The sequence below is a fragment of the Lathyrus oleraceus genome, chromosome 3, assembly GCF_024323335.1.
Source record: "Lathyrus oleraceus cultivar Zhongwan6 chromosome 3, CAAS_Psat_ZW6_1.0, whole genome shotgun sequence".
NCBI lineage: Eukaryota > Viridiplantae > Streptophyta > Magnoliopsida > Fabales > Fabaceae > Lathyrus > Lathyrus oleraceus.
In genome coordinates, this window is record NC_066581.1 from 287,855,908 (window position 1) to 287,882,208 (window position 26,301).

The 26,301-nt window shown below is 39.0% G+C and overlaps 1 protein-coding gene across 1 annotated transcript in view; it reads left to right on the forward strand.

The window, feature by feature from the left end:
- Positions 1-1,049: 1,049 nt before the first annotated feature.
- The window catches only part of LOC127129167 (uncharacterized), a 43,909-nt gene continuing 18,657 nt past the window's right edge, over positions 1,050-26,301 (forward strand). Inside the window, exon 1 of the mRNA XM_051058449.1 lies at positions 1,050-1,610. Within this exon, the coding sequence (XP_050914406.1) occupies positions 1,050-1,610 (561 nt within the window). The remainder of the gene's footprint in view (positions 1,611-26,301) is intronic.

Sequence of the window (26,301 nt, forward strand, 5' to 3'; positions counted from 1 at the left end):
AAACTTGAGAAATCAAACATTTTAAAGCTAACACTTTTGCACAAAACTAACTAAATGGTTCTAGTTGAGTACAACGGATGTGAGAGGTGTTGATATCTTCCCTTTCCGTAATCGACACCCGAATCCGATTTGGTTGCGGCGATCATATCTTTACAATCTTTAAGGATTTTATCGATATTTTCACTTCTCTTTTTTAGAAATAAATAAAATCTGATGGTGACTCTAAATATCACCATCGATCGTGCGACGCGCTCGTGGTCGTAGTTTTCGCGCCGCAACACATGACCAAATACAAGTAGGAAATGCATTCACCACATTTAGTCGATTTGTAAATCAAGAAGTATAAAATACTAATAATTGATATGTAAATCCTTAAGTTTTGATGGTTGAGGAAATCATATAATTGAATAACAAACAACCGAAATATAAGTCTAGAGTTTTCTTTAAATTTGATTTTAAGAAAATTTGATGTACATGTTTTCTAATTATCTATCTTTCTCGATTAAGATTTTAAATGATTTCTCATGGAGACCGCGAATAAAATAAGGCTTTGTTTAATCCCTTTATTGCCAATTTCATGTAAGACACAAAATATAAGTCTACTAAGTCATTAATAAGTTAACGACATGAGAAAATAATATTTGATTGTTAGAATAAATAAAGAGACAAAAAAGCAGTAGCTCTCCAAATGAGAGCATAAATCTTCTTGGTAAAATCTTGAACAAGAGAAAACTACAAAATATTATTCAAATGAGTAACTTTGAATACAAATTACAAGTTCTGGTTAGTGCTCAAAGTAACTGATCTATCTATCACAATATGCATTTTAATATATCATCATCTTTGATCATTAGTTTTAAAGTATATTAAAAAGAACAAATTACCGGAATCAGTAGTTGAAATTGGCTAAACAACAAGGTAGTGTACAATTTGTTCTTTAACCTCAAAAGTGTTTCTTTAGTGATTCTAGTTATAAACACATACCTATATATATATATTCACTTAAATCTCCCATAAATCATCAAACACTAACAGCAACAATACACAAAATGAAGAGATTTTGCCCTAAAGTTTCTTTTCTTTTGTTTCTTACTCTTATTATAATAAGTTTTGTCTACTCGGAAGCTCAGAGTTGCCGTCCAAGCGGTAGAATTAGAGGAAAGAAAGCTCCTCCGGGACAATGTAATCAAGAGAATGATTCTGATTGTTGTGTACGAGGAAAAATGTATACAACTTATCAATGTTCTCCATCTGTCTCAACTTACACCAAAGCATATCTCACTCTTAACAGTTTCCAAAAAGGTGGAGATGGAGGCGGTCCTTCAGAATGTGACAAGCAGTATCATTCCGACGATACTCCAGTAGTTGCACTTTCTACCGGATGGTTCAACCATGAGAGCCGGTGCCTTAAAAATATTACAATAAGTGCTAATGGGAAAAGTGTGGTGGCCATGGTTGTTGATGAGTGTGACTCCACAAAGGGATGTGATGCAGAACATGATTACCAACCTCCATGTCCAAACAACATTGTTGACGCTTCCAAGGCTGTGTGGAAAGCTTTAGGTGTGCCTAAAGAACAATGGGGTGGCCTTGACATTACTTGGTCAGATGCTTGATTGTAGAAGATGAAATCTATGTTTGTGATTGTGATGCAATACTTGTGTACTTTTATTTCTCATCTTATTTGTATATTATTATTATTATTATGTAAATGTTATTATGATTAAACATTCACTTATAAATTAAGAAAATTTCATACATTCCTATGGTTTTATAAAGTAAACTTCATCACCTTATGACATGTCTGCAACATTTCTCACCGTAAATCATACAATGTTTAGAATAAGCATGAGAAGAGTTACGAGTGAGAAAGAATTATTCTCAATAAATTGGAAATGAGCTCAATGCAACTATATGTAGAGTTACAGTGGAAAACAAACTCTATCTGATTAAAAAATAAGCCTAACTACTTCCAACTGTTATTTAACAAACTTCTAATAATGGACAACTTGCTACACAAGCTATTCATTTATTTCCTCTATTGTTACCCCCCACAAGATGTCCACGTATCCAAGCCTGGTGACGAGAAAATATAAATGCTGCAAGTTTAAAGTCTTGATTAAAATATTAGCAACTCGGAAAAAAACGCAAGAGTTTTATGAGTTGTTCTTGTCGGAATTGATAAGAAATAGAATATATAGAAGCTTAGTTGGGCTCAACAAACAACGTTGAATCGCTGTTTAGAATTGGGATTAGGTTTGATTTTGATGCGGTTTTTTTTTTGGAACTTAGGGTTTCAGAAAATAGGAGGTTTCGATCCGTTGGTCTGATTGAGTTTTTGAGGATTTTGGTTTAGGGTTCGTGTCTAGAAGAAGATTTGAGGGTTGGGTTGTCGCTACCGGGATTTCACGATAACGAAACCGGGACTAAAGAGATGCCAAAGAGAGGCAACGTCAGAAGAGTCGCCACCGAATTTTATTTAGCTTACCTCTATCGGAGAGGAAAGGGGAAATAGTCGATAAAACCCTCGGAAAAGAGACGCGCACGGGAAGCGCTAAAAGAGAATAAGGAATCGGTCTCGCAACCGAGATTTGGGTTCGGAAGTCGGTTACGTAAGGGGAATGTATTAGCACCCCTTACGTCCATGGTACTCCATGGGAACCATTTGGGTTGTCTTACATACATGAGATTTATCTATTATTGTTTTATTTTCAAAAGAATGTGTGAAAAGAAGGGGGTGTTTTTGTTATTATAGTGTTCGCCAAGGATTGGGGCCCTTGTGCCTACGTATCACTCATTCAGGGATGAGGAATCAGAGCTTCGTAGTTCGGAGTAGAAAATGTTTGTGTGTTGGTTGATTTTACCTTTGAGAAAAGGATTTTAGGGATGATGCCCTAAGGCACAAAAATGAGTTTGATGAGTTGTATTATTTTTACCTTGGATAAGGGTTTTATGAAATGAGTGTTTATGATTATATTGTACTAAAGTCTATGGGCGGAGGTGATTATTCTAGACAACAAGCCAAGCGTCTTGCGTCCAAAATAATCAGAGTAAGGGTAGGAATGCTCCATTCTTACTCATTCTCCACCACTTAAGGCTCGTGGCGCACAATAATAATCGTAATTATTAAGTATTTTTGAATTTGGCTAAGAAAATGCCACTTGACGTTGAATCAAGGGTTTATTTTATTTTGATTATGAAATTTGGCTTATGCAACATAAATGCAAAGTAACCAACAAGAAATTAAAGGGTCTCATTGTAAGGTAGCCCAATAGAAAGCCTTTTGTGTGCAAAAGTGACCTAAGATAAACAAAGGATAATGGTCTTACAAACATGTCCCCCTAAGGTGGTGCCATGATGCCATTCTTACAACATGCATGTAAGTTACGGATGAAAATCCAAGTGTTTATAAAGTATCACAAAGTGTAAAGGAAGGCTTCCAAGCAAAGGTCCTAAGATGAAATCCTCTAAGTCCAAGTTGATTAAGAGTGGAGTGAATATTTTTGGTCTTACCATTTTATCATGTTTTTGTTGTTTTTAATGTATGATGACAATAAAATAAATAACAAGTAAGTAAACATGCATGATGAGTTTGTACAATAATGATGATAATGAGTACTTGAATGTAAATTACAAGGTAATGACATAAAAGTAAATCACAAGATAAGGAATGGTAATATCACCATAATAATGGTTAGTGAATGTAAATGAACAATAAAGTAAATTGCAAAGAAGTAAAGTGCAATAATGTAAATGTTAGGAGTTAGTAGTTAGTAGTTAATGGTTAGTAGAATAACAATAAGCAAATAGAATAACAAGTTAATGTAAAGAAAATGGTTTCATCTATGTATCAAATGACCCAAACATGGTTGAAATAGAGGCAACCTATCAATGCCTCAAAGTATCATGAAGGATCAATTGATCAATCATTAATAGGTTTGAAACATTGAAGGTTTTATCAACTCTTAACAACCATAGCCATGATCTAATAGATATCATCAACCAAATAAATGTGAACAACAAGTCAACAATAAATATTAAATGATAACAAGAAACAAGGTTTGATTGAAAATGGTGGATAAAAAGTAGTAAGAGCAAAAAATCCCCAAAAGGGTGTAAACCCAACAAAAACCACTTGTCTCAAAGTTGACTCAAATCTCTCTCAAAACACAACCCAAGAGTAAAAAACCATTTTCAAACACAAAACAAAACCAAAAATATCAAGGAGTTTGAGTCCAAAATAGTACCAAGATTGTGGTGTCAAAACTAGGTTGTTGTTGTGTTTGGGTTTGAGAATGAAGTAACTAGCTTGGAATAGGGTGGCTATGGTTGTTGTGGTTGGAAAATGGAAGAGAAGGAAGGTGTATGTTTATATGGTGGTGGTGAATGATTATGTAAGTGAAGGTTACAAGTTTGCTACTGTTGTTGTTGTGTGGAGATGGTGGATTTTTTACATGGTGGTTGGGTGGTTCAAAGGAGAAAAGAGGGTTTGGGTGAGTTAGGGTTTAGGTTTAAAAGATGGAGCTTGAATGTGATTTGGACAGAGGTTTTGTGGCTTTCAAGCTTCAAAAATGAGTGGGGATATGACTCTATTTATAGAGGAAGCAAAGGGGTTGAAGTGAGTGAACTAAAAGGTACTTTGGGTAAAAAACAGAGCTACCAATGTTGTCTGCGCAGGTGTAATCGATTACCATGATTAGGGTAATCGACTACACCATCCAAAATGGCCTAGAAGTCAATTTTTGGTCTGTGTAATCGATTACCATGATTAGGGTAATCGATTACGCAGTCCAAAATGGCTTGGGAATCAGTTTTTGGCCTGTGTAATCGATTACCATGATTAGGGTAATCGATTACACAGTCCAAAATGGCCTGGAATTCAATTTTTGTTGAGGATAGTTTATGGTATTATGTGGGGAGGACATGGGTCAGGTATATGATGGTTACGTCATGATGTGTATGATATGCAATGTATGTTATGGTGTGTAACATAAGTATCTCTTCAAATTGAAAACAAAGAGAAAAGCTTCATGACAAAAGGTCAAGAAGAAAGATGAGAGGGAATATGACTTCGTCAGGGATAAGTTTCTTATTTAAAAGATAGTGAAAATCCCTAGCAATGGATGAGAAGATTTTTGTTCAGTGACGCTTCCTAGAAACAGGTGGAATACCTGAAATCTAAAGATAGATCCCTAGCAACGACTAGGGAGGTTTTAGTTCAGGGACGCTTCCTAGCAATGGCTGGAAAACCTGAAATCTAAAGATGTAGATCCCTAGCAACGACTAGGGAGATATTAGTTCAGTGACGCTTCCTAGCAATGGCTGGAAAACCTAAAATCTAAAGGTGTAGATCCCTATCAACGACTAGGGAGGTTTTAGTTCAATGACGCTTCCTAGCAATGGCTGGAAAACCTGAAATCTAAAGATGTAGATCCCTAGCAACGACTAGGGAGATTTTAGTTCATTGACGTTTCCTAGCAATGGCTGGAAAACCTGAAATCTAAAGATGTAGATCCCTAGCAACGACTAGGGAGATTTTAGTTCAGTGACGCTTCCTAGCAATGGCTGGAATACCTAAAATCTAAAGATGTAAATCCTTAGCAACAACTGGGAAGATTTGAATCTTGAAAGTATCAATCCCTAGCAATGGTTGGGAAGGTTTGAATTTTGAAAGTGTCAATCCCTAGCAATGGCTGGGAAGGTTTGAATTTTGAAAGTGTCAATCCCTAGCAATGGCTGGGAAGGTTTGAATTTTGAAAGTGTCAATCCCTAGCAACGGCTGGGAAGGTTTGATTTTTTGAAAGTGTGCAAAAGGCACAGGGGTATTTGCAAAAGGCAGGTGAATAGATATGGTGGTTATCATACACAAGGTAGAGGAAAATTTACGGTAGGCACGAAAAATTCATTATATCCCTCAGGCATAACAACGGGGATGAAATTTTCGAAATATGGCTACCACTTGGGACTTGCCAAACCTACATCAGGTGTTTTAATACAAACGATAAGAGAATAGGTCAATTGTCAAATCTCTCATTTTTGCTTAACATGCCAAGTTGATAAAGGTAAACTCTCTCGTGCAAAAGGCAACAAAGAGGCTTGCAAAAAGGCAAAACAGGGTTTTCCCTTGCAAAAAGCAGAGGGGTCTTGCAAAAGGCGAGGTACTGAGAAAGGGCCAACAATATTTGCAAAAGGCAAATAAAAAGAGATACTTTGGGGAAACCTGTTGGGGTCGTTCACGGGGATCCTTTCACTTTCGAGAAAGGCTTGAATCCAACTTATGCTAAACATACTTGCCCCAATATGAAGAGTATGTTATGATGCAATGTTATGTATGTAAAATGTCGATGTATGCAGAAAGTTGATGTATGCTCGGGCTGCTGGGGTATGCAAATGCATGGTCTATGGATTGTGCCAAATATGGTTGGGCTTTAGTGAAACTTTCTGTTTCGGCAGGAAAAATTATGCATGAAGTGATGCATGCAATGCATGTGGGACTGCAACTGGGTATTTGGATTTTTGTAGGGATTTATTTTTGTCTTCAATGAGAGATTGTTGGTGAATATCATCATCAAAGGGTTGATGGAAAGGGGTGTCCTCATCAAAGGGTTGATGGAAAAGACTATGTCATCGTCAAAGGGTTGACGGAAAGAAGTAAAGGATGGCGTCACCAAAGGGTTGGTGGGAAGGATCATCATCAGAGGGCTGATGGAAAGTGAAATGTCATCGTCAAAGGATTGACAGAAAGGTAATTTGTCATCGTCAAAGGGTTGACGGAAACGGGTGTCGTCATCAAAGGGTTGATGAAAAAAGTAAATGATGGCATCACCAAATGGTTGGTGGGAAGGATCATCATCAGAGGGCTGATGGAAAGGTAAATGTCATTGTCAAAGGGTTGACGGAAAGGTAATTTGTCATCGTCAAAGGGTTGACAGAAAAGACTATGTCATCGTCAAAGGGTTGGCGGAAAGAAGTAAAGGATGGCGTCACCAAAGAGTTGGTGGGAAGGATCACCATTAGAGGGCTGATGGAAAGGTAAATGTCATCATCAAAGGGTTGACGGAAAGAGACTTTACTATGAAGTGGCATCATCAAAGGGTTGATGGAAGGAAACTGTTGTAAAATGTCGTCATCAGAGGGCTGATGGAAAAAAGTTTGTCATCGTCAAAGGGTTGACGGAAAATAACTAAGGCAGGTTATGTCCTCATCAAAGGGTTGATGGGAAGGATTTATTATGTTATGTATGCATATGGTGCATGTTAATGCAAATTTCTCATTTTTGTGAGAGAGCTTTTTGATATGCAACTTCCTTATTTTGAAAGAAGGTCATGCGTGTTTATTGTATGCAGTGCATGTGGTAATGCAAGATGAATATTGATTGTCTTTGGATTGATCTCCCTTTTGGGAGGTGAGACTTTCTGGGTACCAATGTTGATTGGAATTGAGTTTAGGAAGATGCCAGCGAAGTGGGCTTTTATTTCTAGTGATGGCTAATATGGAGTGGGCTTTCGGTTTTGGAGATGCCAATAGCGATTGGGCGTTATGGTTAATGATAGAGATTTGTTTTGGGAGGTGCCAATAACGATTGGGCTTTACGGTTTTTGGTTTGGACGGGATCAGGCTGGATCTGATGATGATCAGATTTTTGGGTTTGCCAAGTAGGCTTTGATTTTGGAAGGTATCAAGTGAGGTTTGGCTTCATTATTCTTGTTGGGGAAGGGCTTCATGTTATGCATGATGCATGATATGTATGAACGAAGCGACAAGGTTGGTGCATAGTGACTGATGCAATGGTTTTGGATAATTCAACAAATGTCCTTGAGGTGGGTCAAGAATGGTTGGAACTGGGAAATATTTTTGCTTGGCTTCAAGGCTCATTATTGACAAATTATGGGATGATGTATTTAGCATGACTTCCTGACATTTGCTTTGAACTTGGCTGACGTAGTGAGCTTGGTCTGGATGTTCTGATGCCCCATGCTTGATTTGAGCAAGAAAATCAAAAATATAAGGAAATGCTTCCTCTCCATGGCTAGTCTTGCCCCAATCTATTAGATATTTGCATGGACTGCCCCAGTCACAAGCTATGAAGCAAATCTTGGGTAGACTGATCTTGATCTGATATGCCCCAACATCTTGGGTCTGCCTACCCCTATTTATCCATCTCTTGGAGTGTTTTGACTTTGTCATGCTTTTGAGGTGGTCTTCCCTGATACAAACCTTGAAGGGATTTTGTCCCTGACTAGTTGATCTTTGAGGGGATTCCCCTTGCCAATTGCCTTTGGAGAGATTTGCCTAATATCAACGTGATTGTCCCAGACTGACTGGATCTTGAAGTGGCTTGCTCAACGGAGTTCTTAGATGCCTTTCCCTCCTTGGTGAGATTAATCTAAGGGGATGACCTTTGCTCAATGGAATCCTCAGGAAATTTGCCTATTTTGGGTGACCAAAACTTCTCAAGTCATGTTCATTGTGAAGATGCTCTTGATGTCAATGCTCATTCACAAGTAAAACTATTTATGCTAATGTTATGTTTATGGAAGTTTTAGAAATCCAAGTATGTCCACTGAAAAGATGACATATAGTGAATGAATCACTAGTTACAAAAGTCATACTGATACTTAGCAAAACAAATAGGAGTCAGTTTTGACACAAGCTCCAATGCAATATGCTTTCAAAATAGACCTTGCTTCAATTAGGTCTTTTGAGGGTTGTAATGTGGGATGGTTCACGGTTTAAGAAACAAAGGTTTTATGGCTCAAAAATTTATTTAGCCCGCCCATTCTTCTTGATATCCTTCAGTCCTACGTTCAACTAGTTTGATACAGATGTTCGTCTCTTAGAATGATGGGAATGGTAGTAAGAGAACCCACAAGGTTTTGGGAGTGACAGTCACTTGCCTCTTTGTTGTGTTTGCAGTCACATGACTTTGTTCTTGCTGAGGATTTTTGTTTTTGATTCCTCTTCTGCTTTTTTTTTGTTTTTTAACTTCCCTAATTTTGTCTGGACTGATTTTTTTTGCTTACAGTCCAACGGGATACCCTAATTTTTGCCTAAGCCACTTGCTTTCAAGTTTTGACTTAGCGGGCTTTTTTCTCTCTCTTTTTTTTAGAGTTTTTTTGTGTGGAACAAATCGTGTGACGTTTGTTTATTTGGTTTGAAAGGGTTTATGACTGTCTCACTTTTTTTGTGGCGAGGGACAACCACTGGATTTGTGATTTCGACCTCTCGTGAGGGAAATGATGTGGTTGTTCTTTGGACAAGCCACTCCCTCTAGGATGTGGTTGATACTCAAATAGGACACTCCCTACTCTGTCTTTTAAGAATTGAACGCGTGGTCAAATTAGCTGAAGACTACCCTGCCCCGGTTTTAAGATGTGAGGTTTTTTTTTGCTTTGAAGAAAACTCCTACTTCTAGGCTCAAAGGGGTTGACTAGGGATTATCATCCTTATACCTCCAGTGTTTGGGGATTTGAAGCAATGCCTTACATCATCAACAAGGTGTTTATTCAAAAGTAAACATGCAATGAGCTATTGTACCTTATATTCATCATTCTCCTTCTAAGTTTCATTTTTAAACAAAAGTAAGATTAGAGTGAACACGATGGGTTTGACTTAAAACATGCATATTCATTTCATTGTTGCAAAAACAAGTTTTTAAGAGTGAATATTACAATGACAAGCAAGCAAGTTACACATGAAAACAAATGAATGATAACATAATTGCTGGCGTGATTAGCCTTGTTTCAACCGTAGACTGGTGTCATCATGCTTGTAGGAACTTATGTATGATAGTCCCCAAGGAGGCTCTTATTCAGCTTCTTGCTCCTCATCCATTGGCACTGGCTGTGGCATTGCAGAAGTGCCTTCATGTGGCAGCATGAGGTTGCTCATTATATCCAGTCCGTTTGGTATGAATGCGATAGCCTTTGAATCAATCAGTTCCTGGACCTTGTATTTGAAGGCCTTACAACTCTCGATCGAGTGTTCGGGTGCTCCTGAGTGGAACTCACACCTAGCATTCACGTCGTAGTTCAAGGGAAGAGGTGTTGGAGGAGGTCCTAGTACCCTTAACTTCACCAATGATCTGTTGAGCAAAAGAGGGAGAATTCGACCGTACAACATAGGAATCAGGTCAAACTATTTCTCCCGCCTCTTTGATTTTTCCTGACCTTTTTTAGCATAAGAGTTTTGCCTTCGACTTGAGTACCAATTCTGATTCCGCATTTGGTTCCTCGGAGCAAGCTGAGGAACGGACACCGGCTATTGATTAAGAAACCTCAGCAGTTCGGGTTGGGGCGGTATCCCTAAGGCAACTCATGACGTAAGGTGGAGCCGGACAGAGGCACAGGGGAGACCATTTCCAGCCTGGAGGTTGGTGTGGGATTTCCTTCCTTTTTCAACAGTGTTTACAAGATTTCCATAACCAAGCTCATCTGAGTCTTTAGTTGGCTGATCTCTTCTTTCAATGCAGCTTGGCCTTGTTGGAGTTCTTCCATAGTGGCTTGAGACATACTTCTAGTTCTAAGCGTATGTCGGGAAATCAGCTAGTGGGGTAGAAATAGAAGGTGGTATAAGGTTTTGCTTATGAGATGCAAATGATGCATGAATGCGATGTTTATTTATGAATGAATGGGTGAGAAGATTTCCACAGGTTTTTAGGCATGGGTTCATGGTTTTGGACCATCGTGACGAAGCATGGAGTTAATAATGACTGCTTAGTAAACCCAGGTTTTCGCTTTGTGTGATCTAAGGCTTTTGGAAAATTGGGTGTAAGACACTGCCCCTAGAATCATGGACTTCCTTGACTATCAGTCGCTTATGTCAATTTACTTGCCAGGAGACTGCTCAATCAAAGTCATCTACTCTAAGTGAGATCTTCGTATCGACCCTTACGAGGAAGGCACCTCGGTGGCCTATACTACGCGACCATCGGTCTAGGCTATCCATAGTTTTAAAGGTTCTAAAAGGGGTCTTAGGGACATTGACTCTAGTAAAAGAAAAGATGCTTACGCCGAAAGCACGACGGTCATCAATCCCCTTAAGAGAATCTACCACTAAGTGAGGTTCTCGTACGACCCTAACGAGGAAGGCACCTCGCGGATCAATACTACTCAACCTCTCTTATCTCAAGCAAACTCTCAGACTCGGGTGGGGAGTCCTTCACACAAGGTTTTTTATTTTTGCAATCATTATTGCTTCCAAAAATTCTTCGCCACATAACCAAAGTTTCAAACCAATAGGCAAACAAAGAAAATATGTATGGGTTAGCAACAAAAGCAATATATACAGAAAAAATAGATAACAGATAAATCTCCACGTACCTCAAAGAGGAACAACCCAAACTAGGCTAGACTTGCTTAGGGAATTTTGGTCTCCCCAGCAGAGTCGCCAGCTGTCGCTACCGGGAATTCACGATAACGAAACCGGGACTAAAGAGATGCCAAAGAGAGGCAAAGTCAGAAGAGTCGTCACCGAATTTTATTTAGCTTACCTCTATCGGAGAGGAAAGGGGAAATAGTCGATAAAACCCTCGGAAAAGAGACGCACGGGAAGCGCTAAAAGAGAATAAGGAATCGGTCTCGCAACCGAGATTTGGGTTCGGAAGTCGGTTACGTAAGGGGAAGGTATTAGCACCCCTTACATCCATGGTACTCCATGGGAACCATTTGGGTTGTCTTACATACATGGGATTTATCTATTATTGTTTTATTTTCAAAAGAATGTGTGAAAAGAAGGGGGTGTTTTTGTTATTATAGTGCTCGCCAAGGATTAGGGCCCTTGTGCCTACGTATCACTCAATTTAGGGATGAGGAATCAGAGCTCCGTTGTTCGGAGTAGAAAATGTTTGTGTGTTGGTTGATTTTACCTTTCAGAAAAGGGTTTTAGGGATTTTGCCCTAAGGCACAAAAATGAGTTTGATGAGTTGTATTATTTTTACCTTGAATAAGGGTTTTATGAAATGAGTGTTTGTGATTATATTGTACTAAAGTCTATGGGCGGAGGTGATTATTCTAGACAACAAGCCAAGCGTCTTGCGTCCAAAATAATCAGAGTAAGGGTAGGAATGCTCCATTCTTACTCATTCTCCACCACTTAAGGCTCGTGGCGCACAATAATAATCGTAATTATTAAGTACTTTTGAATTTGGCTAAGAAAATGCCACTTGACGTTGAATCAAGGGTTTATTTTATTTTGATTATGAAATTTGGCTTATGCAACATGAATGCAAAGTAACCAACAAGAAATTAAAGGGTCTCATTGTAAGGTAGCCCAAGAGAAAGCCTTTTGTGTGCAAAAGTGACCTAAGCTAAACAAAGGATAATGGTCTTACAAACATGTCCCCCTAAGGTGGTGCCATGATGCCATTCTTACAACATGCATGTAAGTTACGGATGAAAATCCAAGTGTTTACAAAGTATCACAAAATGTAAAGGAAGGCTTCCAAGCAAAGGTCCTAAGATGAAATCCTCTAAGTCCAAGTTGATTAAGAGTGGAGTGAATATTTTTGGTCTTAACATTTTATCATGTTTTTGTTGTTTTTAATGTATGATGACAATAAAATAAATAACAAGTAAGTAAACATGCATTATGAGTTTGTACAATGATGATGATAATGAGTACTTGAATGTAAATTACAAGGTAATGACATAAAAGTAAATCACAAGATAAAGAATGGTAATATCACCATAATAATGGTTAGTGAATGTAAATGAACAATAAAATAAATTGCAAGGAAGTAAAGTGCAATAATGTAAATGTTAGGAGTTAGTAGTTAGTAGTTAGTGGTTAGTAGAATAACAATAAGCAAATAGAATAACAAGTTAATGTAAAGAAAATGGTTACATCTATGTACCAAATGACGCAAACATGGTTGAAATAGAGGCAACCTATCAATGCCTCAAAGTATCATGAAGGATCTATTGATCAATCATTAATAGGTTTGAAACATTGAAGGTTTTATCAACTCTAAACAACCATAGCCATGATCTAATAGATATCATCAACCAAATAAATGTGAACAACAAGTCAACAATAAATATTAAATGATAACAAGAAACAAGGTTTGATTGAAAATGGTACCAAGATTAAAAGCCATTTTCAAACACAAAACAAAACCAAAAATATCAAGGAGTTTGAGTCCAAAATAGTACCAAGATTGTGGTGCCAAAACTAGGTTGTTGTTGTGTTTGGGTTTGAGAATGAAGCAACTATCTTGGATTAGGGTGGCTATGGTTGTTGTGGTAGGAAAATGGAAGAGAAGGAAGGTGTATGTTTATATGGTGGTGGTGAATGATTATGTAAGTGAAGGATACAAGTTTGCTACTGTTGTTGTTGTGTGGAGATGGTGGATTTTTTACATGGTGGTTGGGTGGTTCAAAGGAGAAAAGAGGGTTTGGATGAGTTAGGGTTTAGGTTGAAAAGATGGAGCTTGAATGTGATTTGGACAGAAGTTTTGTGGCTTTCAAGCTTCAAAAATGAGTGGGGATATGGCTCTATTTATAGAGGAAGCAAAGGGGTTGAAGTGGGTGAACCAAAAGGTACTCTGGGTAAAAAACAGAGCTACCAATGTTGTCTGCGCAGGTGTAATCGATTACCATGATTAGGGTAATCGATTACACCATCCAAAATGGCCTGAAAGTCAATTTTTGGTCTGTGTAATCGATTACCATGATTAGGGTAATCGATTACGCAGTCCAAAATGGCCTGGGAATCAGTTTTTGGTCTGTGTAATCGATTACCATGATTAGGGTAATCGATTACACAGTCCAAAATGGCCTGGAAATCAATTTTTGTTGAGGATAGTTTATGGTATTATGTGGGGAGGACATGGGTCAGCTATATGATGGTTATATCATGATGTGTATGATATGCAATGTATATTATGGTGTGTAACATAAGTATCTCTTCAAATTGAAAACAAAGAGAAAAGCTTCATGACAAAAGGTCAAGAAGAAAGATGAGAGGGAATATGACTTCGTCAGGGATAAGTTTCTTATTTAAAAGATAGTGAAAATCCCTAGCAATGGATGAGAAGATTTTAGTTCAGTGACGCTTCCTAGAAACAGGTGGAATACCTGAAATTTCAAAGAATTCCCTTATTTTCCCTTATTTTCTTGGTTTTTGCCTCCAGAACTTTAACCGGATAACCCCAGTCTTTCCTGGGTGTAAACATCATGCCTTGAGGCTGTGTAATATGTATTTGGTTATGAAATTTCAAAGAAATTGTGATGATGAAATAATGAATGCATGCATGTGCAGTAGGGCCATGGATCAGATGAAAATTGTATCGGGGTAGGGTGAATTTTGGGGTATGACAGGGGTTATGTTGGTAAGTTTTGGATTTGATGAGGTTTGAAGTGTTTCTGGAAAATTTTGGGGTTAGGATGATGTTTCCAGATGAAGCTCAACCGGAAACTGGATTTTATGGCGTCTTTTTGGGCGGAGGTAGGTGGTCGGTGGTGGTGTGTATGAAGACTCAATGGCGTGTTTTTAGGGTCTCTAATATTACACAAATACCTCAGAGACCCCACCAACTGCTTCAACGTGGTCGGATCTACATCATCACCGTCAGAATCAGAATCCAATTTATGATTTGTATCAGTAGGTGTGACAACAACTTTACAATTCACCAGCTTAAACCTCTTCAGAAGCTCAATTTCATATTTTAGCTGATGTAAAATTATGCCTTTCTCAGAGTACATAATATCCATCCCTAGAAAATAAACCATATTTTCTAGATCAGTCATCTCATACTCATTCATCAGCTCCTTCTTGAACTTAGCTATCTCATGCTCACAACTTCGTGTTAGAAATATGTCATCAACATACAGACACACCTGAATCATATTTCCTTCAGAAGTATCCTAAACATATACACCATACTTCATCTCACATTTCTGAAATCCATGCTTATTGAAAAATGAATTAGTTTTCAAATTCCAAGCTCTAGGGGCTTGCTTTAGTCCATACAATGCTTTTTGTAATCTATACACCATCCCTTCCTGATTCCTTTTCTCAAATCCAGGAGGTTGTGACACATAAAACTCTTCTTCTAATGGACCGTTTAGAAATGCAGATTTCACGTCTAAATGCATTAAAGGCCAATTCCTATTATCAGATATCGAATCACCAGACTGATTGTTTCATGTCTTGCTACAGACACAAACACTTCAAAGTAATCTAACCCAGGTTTCTTCTAAAAAACCTCTTACAACTAACCTTGCTTTGTGTTTTCCAATTGGTCCATTTGGCTTTAGCTTCACCTTATAAACTCATCTCACACAGATGACTTTCTTGTTCTTTGGAAGTTCTGCCAGCTTCCAAGTCTTACTTCTCTCTACGACATCAAGTTCTTCTTTCATGGACTTTATCCAGACTTTCTTCTTGAGAACTTCTTCCATACTTACGGGTTCAGAGTCTACTAACATGTCAAACTGAATACTTCCCCATACAGAATCTACTTCAGTATCTTACAGCATGTCAAACTCTGCAAACCTTCTCGAAATGTTAATGATTCTTTGTGGCCTATGAACTTATTCATAACGTTCTTATTCTGAAACAGTATTAGATACTAGAAATCCAGAAGTACCGACTTTAGAAGAATGACCACCTTTAGAATCTGGAGTATTCCCAGAATCAGGACTACCACCAAAATCTAAATCACCATCAGAATCTAGACCACCAAAATATGAATCACCATCAGAATCTGGATCAGAATGAGATTCTTCCTCACAATCAATCTCGCCTTCTGATTCTGACTCACTCTCAAAATCATTTTTAGGCTCGGACTCATCTTTAGATTCAATATCAATATCTTCAGAAGTTAACTTTGCACCAGAGTTGGATTGAGACTTGCTCCAATCCCATATTTCTGACTCTTTCACAACAACATATCTGATGACTTCAACCTTATTAGGAATTGGAAAATAAAGCTTATAAGCACCCATACTGTGATACTCCACCAGTAACATCACTATGCTTCTATCATCCAACTTCATTCTAGTAACATCCAAAACATGTTTATAATAGACATAACTAAATAGTCTGAAATGACTCACACTTTTCTTATCTCCAGTCCACCTCTCAAAAGGCACAATTTCCTTCAGCTTCTTGGTTGGATACCTGTTGAGCATATATGCTACAGTGGCAACAACTTCTCCTCACAAAATGTAAGGAATTTTCTTTTCCTTCAGCATGCTCCTCGTCATATAAAGCAAAATTTGGTTTTTCCTTTCAGCAAGGCCATTATGTTGAGGACTATATGGAGTAGTCACTTCATGATTAGTTCTATTCTCCTCACAAAACTTCTTGAACTCTGTAAAGTTATACTCACCTCCACCGCCAGTTCTGAGAATCTTCAGAGTCTGACCACTCTGTTTCCCAGCATTGATTCTAAATTTCTTAAATTAAACAAACACCTCGTGTTTGAACTTTATAAGGGATACCCATGTCATCCTTATGAACTCATCCATAAATGACACAAAGTATTTATTCACTCTAGTGAAGGTTCTGGAAATGGTCCATAGACATCAGAATGCATTACTCCCAAAGCATGTTTTTCTCTTGGAGCTACTTCTGATGCAAATGGCAGTCTTGGTTGCTTCTCTCTCATGCACACATTGCATGAATTTTCTGGTTTCTTAATTGCAGGAATCCCATGTACCAGTTTCTTTGAATTCAGATTTCGTAAGCTTCTGAAGTTCAAATGACCAAATCTTTTGTGCCACAAATCACTTTCCTTTACAATACTTGTTGCGTTAAGGCATTCAGAGTTTGTAGTTTTAATATTCATATTGAATGTTCTATTCCTTCCATGTTTAGACTCCATAATCATCTTCTGATTACAAACATACAACTTCAAAAGGTTGTCCTTCATGGTAACTGAAAATCCCTTTTCAATTAATTGACCTAAACTCATCAGATTGCTCTTCATGCCAGGAACATACCAGACGTTCTGAATTAATGCAGATTTGCCATTATTCATAATCACTCTAACATTCCCCATTCTTTCAACGTTCAAATACTTATCATCAGTACATCTGATCTTGGTCCCCTTCCCAGAGTTAAAATCAATTTTCCATTTCTTATTTCCTATAAGATGGTTTAAACAACCAAGTCGATATACCATCAGTCTTCTAGAGATGCACTATCAGAATCAGAATCCATTAATAGAACATGTTCAACATCAGAAGTTCTGGCTATATTTGCTTTTTATGATTTCCTCTCCTTGTTTGACCAACAATCTGCAGCGAAGTAGCCAAACTTCTTACAACAATAACATTGAAATTTTCTCTTGTCATAGTTCTCCTTTCCCTTCAGACTCATAGAAGTTAAGGTGTTAGACTTCTGAGACCTACCATGTCTTTTCTTAGCTTCTGACCAAGACTGCTTCTGGTCTTTCTTGACAAAAGAAGCTTTCAGAGCATGCTGTACCTCTCTCTCATAGGTTCTTTCAGTCAGATCCAACTCTTGTGCCTTGTTGGAATAAGGTTATTAGAGTATCGGGGTTTGTTATCGTCTCCGCAGGGATTATGTGATATTGTCGTCGTTCGACAGTTCTTAAGTTCTTGACTTATCGTAACAAAGGGGTTTTTGTTTTAGGTCACGGTAGCTTGCATAGAAAGTAAGAAATTACGGTAAAAGTTTTGGTTTTACGATTTGAGAAAGATTGTCAAAGTTAGGGTTCAACGATCACTTTGCATGCATATGTTCGATCAAACAAAACTCATAAACACCGTTAGATGATAAACACATTCACAAAGTCCTCCCAATGTGTTTATCTCTAACACACATTGTGGGTTTTCCCATTTTGATCCATTGTTGATCTCTCACACAATCTATCAAAATGACAACTTTTAGGTTCAACTTTTTAGTAAACAAACTCATTCAATACTATCTCTAGCTAAAGAACAAGGATGGATGAAAACCTAGGTCAAAAGTTGGAAAACATCTCTCGATCATAAACCAACACAAAGAGTTATCAATAAAACAAGGTTTCCACCATATATTCATAATCAAAGAGTTTACAAATGAAGATCATCCCATTTACATACAAAGCTTATGATCATCTACATCTAACCTTGACAAAATGAAGGACTTAGCTACTTATTTTCAAGGTAGCTTGCACAACAAGTTTCAGAAGAAGGTTGATCGACATCCGAGTTGAAGAATCGAGATTGGATGGGAATCCACCTTCTTTTTGTAGAATATTGTTAAGAGATGAAGAAAAATGAGAAAATGGGTTTCTAAGGTACAAAAATATGATCCCAAGAAAATGCTGAAAAATATCTAAGTTCAAAAGTTGTGTACTTTCCAAAAAGTATCCCCTGCTACTTATAATACTGGTTACTGAGCTGTCATGCTCGCTAGGCGAGCAGAATGGTTCGCCTAGCGAGCCCCAAAATAAGCCACCAGAGGCACCTGCGCCCAGAGAAATCATCCAAGTCCTGTTTGCATATGTTCGCTAGGCGAAGCCCACGCTTCCTCCTTCGCTCCAGCGAGTCTAGATAGTTTTGGTACTGGAATTGCTCGCTGGATGCTCGCCTAGCGAATGTTGGTGATTTTGCCACTGGAAGCGTTCGCTACTTCCCTCTCCACAGCGAATTTGATCATTTTGCTACTGTAAAATTCTGGCAGTGTTCGCTGGCATCTCGCTGCCTGCTCGCCTAGCGAGCACTTCGCTACATCACTCGCCTAGCGAGCTTGCTGATGTTTGCATTCTTTCTTGGTTCCTTTGCCATCTTTCTTGTGCCTTTGTTTTCTACTCTTTCATGTCTAATTTCTGCACAATAACACACAAATTAAAGGTACCAAGATCATTTCACATAGTATTGCAAATCAACAAAAGCAAGGGCGGTTTCGAACACTTTCTCGACAAAAAGGAGTGTAAGATGCCCACATTTGATAGCTTAAATACGCACTTTTGGGCATCTAACAACTCTCCCCTACTAGATTCTTGCTTGCCCTCAAGCAAAGTATGCCTCTTGAAGGACAAAAGGATTTGCTTAAGGAAAAAGGTTTCTCCGAAATCGGATAAAATGGCTCAAACACAAGAGAATCAACCAGACACAAGTTCCCAATGGTTAGAATAACACAATACACAAGAACTAAAACCTTATAGCAATGCAAAACATGTAACAATCCACAACAATGTTATCCTGAATGAATCACCCTATCTCTCCTCTTCGAATAAGGATTGAAGAAATTACGCGTTTGCAACCGCGGGGACAATTTCACTCTCCAACAAACAATGCAAAAGTCACTTCAATTCATACAATGTCTAACAATTATAAATGAAAATGCGGAAGCACGAAGATCACTAAGGTCTTTTCCGGTTGTAGCTTGGTCAGGTTTACAAACAAGGGTCATATCTAAGGCCATTGAAAGCGAACTTGCCGATGCAAAAGAGACATTCACTGTACAAGCTATTCACACATCTCAACTTCGTTCCATTTGTTTCTCATTTGAAACCTTCACAACTCTTATTTCATAACTCAATTTTGTTTTACACTATTTTTCTTCCAAGCAAGCATTCATTTTTATTTTCTCTATTTTTTTTTCTTTTTCTACATCGTATTCACAAAACAGATGTTCCTCTTTTTTAATTTTTTTCAATGCTTGCTCGGTTATTCCAGAGTTGTGGCACCTACCGATTCTCATTTTCGTTCTCCCCAACTTATCTTTTACTCACCCCAAGTGAATACTCTTGACTTTTTACGGAAACAGAACAATTATCAAACAATTTCAGGGTTTCAAGAAAAAAGATTTTGACATCTCGCCTTATTTCAAGCAGAGATTCAACTGTTTAAACTCAAAGGGGTTAACGAATACTCTCTACTCACAGGTAAGTTGTATTTGGAATTAGTTGTGCTCGAAAGAAAACAAGCGCCTTGATCATTTCTAATTGCTTCCACAAATTCATGATAATAAAAGACAAAGCATGAATCAAATGAATCACACAGTTTATTAGAATCCAGCATTTTAGTGCACAATGGAGGTTTCCTCACAATTTGTGGTTCTAAGTCCTATGTGAATCATTTATTCAATTATGTTGCAAAAAGAACAATATTCAATTACGAAAAGAGTAAAGTTCTTAATGCATTCTAAAATTCTAACCGGAGGTAACTATGTACCTTAGCATTATTCGCTTGTTTATTTTTATCATCGCCATCCAAGCTCGGATGCACCTTCATTGAATACTTCTTTGAGGAGCAACCAATCTAGAAGGTTTGACCCTCAACAACCAAAAATTTATTAAACAAAAGAAATATAAACCAAACACAATAATTTAAAACCTAAACACAATCATTACTTCAAAATTTTAAAAATGTGCGTGGGGGACAAAACACCGCAAAAGTACATAACTAAAACCAAAATACTACATATCTGAAAATACAATAAAATAAAACATAACATGAAAAATAAAACTTAGTCCTCATAGGACTCAGAACTCTCTTCAATACCGGCCTCAGAACCGGAACCATCCTCATCATCACCACCATCATCATCATCATCATCATCAGTGCCACCAGACATATCAGCACCAGAAGCACCAGCACCCGCCCCCTCTCCGAAAACAGGCCTGTCCACAGGCCAGCTCACATGTTGCAGGAATTGCTCACGCGTCATCAGAGGGTGCTCTCCAGAGGGGTCACGCACCTGCAACTGTAACAACTGTATAGAATCGTGAATATCAATCATGGCGCGCTGAGTCGCCGCCATCCAATCCCAATTATAATTGCAGACAACCTGCTGGAAATGATCAAATCCCTGAGCAAAAGTACCAGGACCATCAGCAGCCCCGATATTACCAGCACCTGTACTACTCCTGAAGTTCTTGGGCTTACAGTACTTGGCCACATATCTATCGTCGATGGCTGACGGAATCCTCACTTGACTGCGGGAGGGTAGCTTCACCCTCGACTGTTGGCACAAAGCCATGATGAGACAAGGGAAAGCAAGGGAAAGCATAAAGTAATGGAGATATGACAAACCTGATTGGAGAGGTCGATTGAATTTGAAATGCACGGTTAGGGTTTGCAATGTAAGTTAGGGTTTGTGTGAGATGGAAGTGAAAAGTGAGAGAGTGATTGTGAGTTTGTGAGGTTCAAACTAAAATAATTTAAAATGGTTTTGGGCCCAAATGAGTGGCCCTGCTGAAAATTAATTGGGTTTCTGCCACGCTCGCTACTGCTTCGCCTATCGAGCTTGCTAGCGAACATGACAGTATTCTGTTTTTTCAAAACAGCATGCACAACACATTTCAGCAAGTTTCCATCAATTTGAACACCAATTCCATACAACAGAAAGCTGTAAATACTTACAATGTTGGGGTGCCTCCCAACAAGCGCTTGTTTAACGTCGGATAAGCTCGACGGTTTTAGATGCTCAAAGAAGAGCATCCAAGAAGATTGCACATTTCTCGCGATCCACATGACCGCCAAGATAAGTCTTCAAACGTTGGCCGTTGACCGTCCAACTATCCTTCTTCTCTAAGTCCTCAATGACAACAGCTCCATATTCTTTGACCTCTTTTACACGAAATGGCCCAGACCATTTAGATTTCAATTTTTCGGGGAATAACTTCAACCTAGAATTGAACAAAAGGACCAAATATCCGGGCACAAATTCCTTCTTCCTAAGCTTTTTGTCATGATACTTTTTCACCTTTTCTTTGTACAACCAACTCGAGTGATATGCGGCATTACGCATTTCTTCCAACTCAAGCAATTGCACTTTTCTTTTTTCACCGGCCAAATCCTTATCAAAGTTTAATAATTTCAGGGCCCACAAAGCTTTGTGCTCCAATTCGACCGGCAAATGGCAAGTCTTACCAAATACCAATTGAAAAGGAGTTAGCCCAATTGGAGCTTTGAAAGCGGTACGGTATGCCCATAAAGCTTCATCCAACTTTTGTGACCATTATTTTTTAGAATTTGACACGGTTTTTTCAAGAATTCTCTTAATCTCTCGATTAGAGACTCCGACTTGACCGTTTGCTTGTGGGTGATACGGAGTCGCCACTCTATGTGATACACCGTAATGTTTCAAAACATTTTCTAACGGTGCATTACAAAAGTGTGGCCCTCCATCACTAATCAACACACGGGGGGTTCCAAAACGGGAAAAGATGTTTTTCTTCAAAAATTTAATTACCGTTTTAGCATCCGCCCGAGGTGAGGCAATCGCCTCAACCCACTTAGAAACGTAGTCAACCGCCACAAGCATATATTCATTACCATATGAGGGTGGGAATGGTTCAACAAATTCGATACCCCAACAGTCGAATACTTCAACCTCTTGGATGTTTTGGAGAGGCATCTCGTCTCTCTTACCAATCCCACCACTTCTTTGGCAACTATCACAACATTGCGCATGGGCATTTGCGTCTTTGAAAATAGTAGGCCAATAAAATCCTGGCTGAAGGACTTTAGTGGCCGTTCTTACACCATTGTAGTGTCCGCCGTAAGGCGAGTTGTGATAATGCCAAAGAATGCTTTGCGCTTCATCGCCAGTAACATACCTCCTTAAAAGGTTGTCACCACCCAATTTAAACAAGTATGGGTCGTCCCACACATAATACTTAGCATCCGAGAGAAATTTCCTTTTTTGGTTCGAAGTTAGGTCGGGAGGCACCAAACCACTAGCCTTATGGTTCCCAAAGTCCGCAAACCACGACCTAACTTGAATTTTGAAAAGTTTTTCATCAGGAAACTCTTCCCGAATTTCCTTCTCGGAAGCGGTAACCTCCACATTAACTAAGCGAGATAAATGATCCGCCACCAAATTTTCCGATCCTTTCTTGTCTTTGATTTCAACATCAAATTCTTGCAACAAGAGGATCCAACGGATGAGCCTTTGCTTCGAGTCCGGTTTGGTGAGCAAATATTTAATCGCCGAGTGGTCAGTATACACTACGACCTTGGACCCAATAAGATATGACCTAAACTTTTCAAGCGCATACACTATCGCAAGTAATTCTTTTTCAGTTGTGGCATAGTTAACTTGAGCCTCATTAAGAACTTTACTTGCATAGTGTATCGCATGAAATTTTTTCTCTTTTCTTTGGCCTAATACCGCTCCGATTGCATAGTCGCTCGCATCACACATGAGCTCAAAATTTAAATTCCAATTTGGAGCGACTATAATTGGAGCGATAACCAATTTTTCCTTTAAAATTTCAAAAGCTTGTAAACACTCATCAGTTAAAAGAAATACCTGATCCTTAGCTAGCAAGTTACTCAAAGGCCTAGCTACCTTTGAGAAGTCTTTGATAAAGCGCCGATAGAAACCGGCGTGCCCCAGAAAGCTTCGGATTCCCTTCGAATTCACCGGAGGAGGTAACTTTTAAATCACTTCAACTTTAGCACGATCAACTTCAAGCCCTCTTGAAGAGACTTTATGGCCAAGCACTATCCCCTCGGTCACCATGAAGTGGCACTTCTCCTAATTAAGAACAAGGTTTGTCTTCACACATCTTTCAAGAACCGTTTCCAAGTTGTCCAAGCATAGACCAAAGGAACCACCAAATACGGAGAAGTCGTCCATAAAGACTTCCATTGTTTTCTCGATAAGGTCGGCAAAAATAGCTTGCACACATCTTTGGAAAGTAGTCGGTGCATTGCACAACCCAAAGGGCATTTTTCGGTATGCGAAAATTCCAAAGGGACATGTGAAAGCCGTCTTTTCATGATCGGCCGGGTCAACTGCAATTTGGTTATACCCAGAATAGCCATCTAAGAAACAATAGTATTGTTGCCCCGAAAGTCTTTCTAACATTTTATCCATGAACGAGAGTGGAAAGTGATTTTTTCGAGTTGCGGTATTCAACCGCCTATAATCAATGCACATACGCCACCCCGTTGCCACTTTTGTCGGGATCAACTCATCCTTTTCATTTCGAATCACGATAATGCCACCTTTCTTCAGAACCACATGTACAGGACTAACCCATGGGCTATCCGAAATCGGGTAAATCATTCCCGCATCCAACAACTTAACAACCTCCTTTCTAACAACTTCCTTCATAGTAGGATTTAAGCGGCGTTGCGGTTGAGCTACCGGCTTAAAGTCCTCTTCCATTAAGATCTTGTGCATACAATAGGAAGAACTAATTCCCTTGAGATCGGAAAGAGTCCAACCCATGGCTTCTTGATTCTTTTTCAAAACATTGATCAAACGGGCTTCTTCATTCTTTGACAAAAGATTGCTTATGATAACCGGCTTTGCTTTGGTCTCATCGAGGAATGCATACTTCAAATTAGAAGGTAACATTTTCAATTCAATCGGCGATTTTTCTTCATTGACCTCCTTCTTCAATACTTCCTCTTCAACTTCCCACGGATGTAACTTGTTTAAACTATCAAGTTCCCTTAGGCATTCATCAAGAGCTTGCTCTTCTTCAACTGTGAAAACCTCAAAGGAGTCATCAAGAGCTAACTCCATAGGAGATATCTCATGAATATGTTTAAAAACTTCAAAAGTTTCCTCTTCGATCACATCAATGCGAAACCTATCACTCCTATCCTTTGAATGCTTCATGGCTTCGAATAGATCAAAAGTAACTTCTTCATTTTGGACCCTTACTTTCATCAAACCGTCGTCAATGTCAATCATCATGCGTGCGGTTTTCATGAACGGTCGGCCAAGAATAAGCGGAGCATCATCATCCTCTTCCATATAAATCACAACGAAATCAACCGGGAAGAAGAATTTGTCAACTTTGACCAATACATCTTGGGCTAACCCATGAGGATGGGTAGTCGACTTATCGGCCAATTACAAAGTCATCCGGATGGCCTTCATTTCAATGTTGCCAAGCCTCTTCACAATAGACAATGGTATTAAATTAATGCTTGACCCCAAATCAATTAGCCCTTTTCCGACATAGACATCACCAATTTTAACCGGCAAAGTAACTCGTCCCGGGTCAACCACTTTTTTCGAAGCGTCCGTTGAATGATTGCACTACAACTAGCATCTAGGACAATTGTCTCCGGTTCCGTGTACCTCCGCTTTTTAGTAAGTATGTCTTTCATGAATTTCACATACTTAGCCATCGACAATTGCATAAATTGTGTCAATGTCTCTTCTAACTTTGAAGTCACGACCGGCGGTTGTTGAGGTTGGTAAGGATTTTGACGGCTAGAAGTACCAACCCCATAACCTTGGTTATGGGGATAGTTACCCCTTGGTTGGAACCCTTGATTCCCTTGAAAGTGTTGTTGTTGATTTTGAGGATGTTGTTGATACGGTTGTTGTTGTTGCCTTGGTTGGTAGTCTCGTTGGTTCGCCATGTAATTTACCTCTTCGAACCCGGGAGGTGGACAAAACCCGGTGTCATGATCACCCTTGCAAAGCTCACAACAAGCTATTTGTTTAGCTCTTGACGGTTCTTTCAACTCTTTTATTTGTTGAGTTAAAAGTTCAACTTGTTGTGAAATGAGTTTATTTTGGGCAAGAATAGCATCGTTTGTCCCAAGTTCAAGCACTCCCGGTTTCTTCAAAGTGTTGCCTCTACTTTGACTTTGGAGGTCATTTCGAGTCATATGGTTAATGATATCAGTAGCTTCTTCGGCGCTTTTAGACAACAAAGAACCCCCCGAGGTAGCATCCAATGAAGTCTTGCAATTAGGTTGAAGGCCATTCTTGAAAATGTGGATTTGCGTCAATTCATCAAAACCATGCCCTTTGCACTTCCGAAGCATGGATTTAAATCTTTCCCATGCCTCATTCAATGACTCGTTGGTTCCTTGCAAAAACACGGAGATAGCCGTTTTGGATTCCATGAACCGGTTATGGGAGAAAAATCTTTCAATGAACTTCTCTTCCAACACGTTCCAATCCGTCATGACTGCAGGTGTTTGATCCAAGTACCAATCTTTGGCTTTGCCGAGCAAAGCATGAGGAAATAGTCTTTTGAATAACGGTAGCTCTTGAGCTTGATCAACTCCGGCCGCCAATGCTATCTCGTAAAATTTGGTGAGAAAAGCAAAAGGGTCTTCATGGTCCATTCCGGTGAATGGACTTCCGTATAGCAAGTTAAGAGTTCCCGTCTTCATCTCGGCTTGCCTTCCCGTGTGGTTGGCAAATTGAGCTGTATTCCTCGGACTGTTGACGCATGGTGTGGAAGCGGGCGATGGTTGTGGTGGATCCATGATAGGTATGAAAGGTGGTGTGTGTGTTGTAGAAGAACCTTCTCCTTGTTCTTGTCGTTGTCTAACTTGTTGCCTCCTTCGTCTCGTTCTGCAATTCAGTCTCCTTGCGGTTCTTTCGATCTCAGGATCAAAAAGAAGTTGGTCC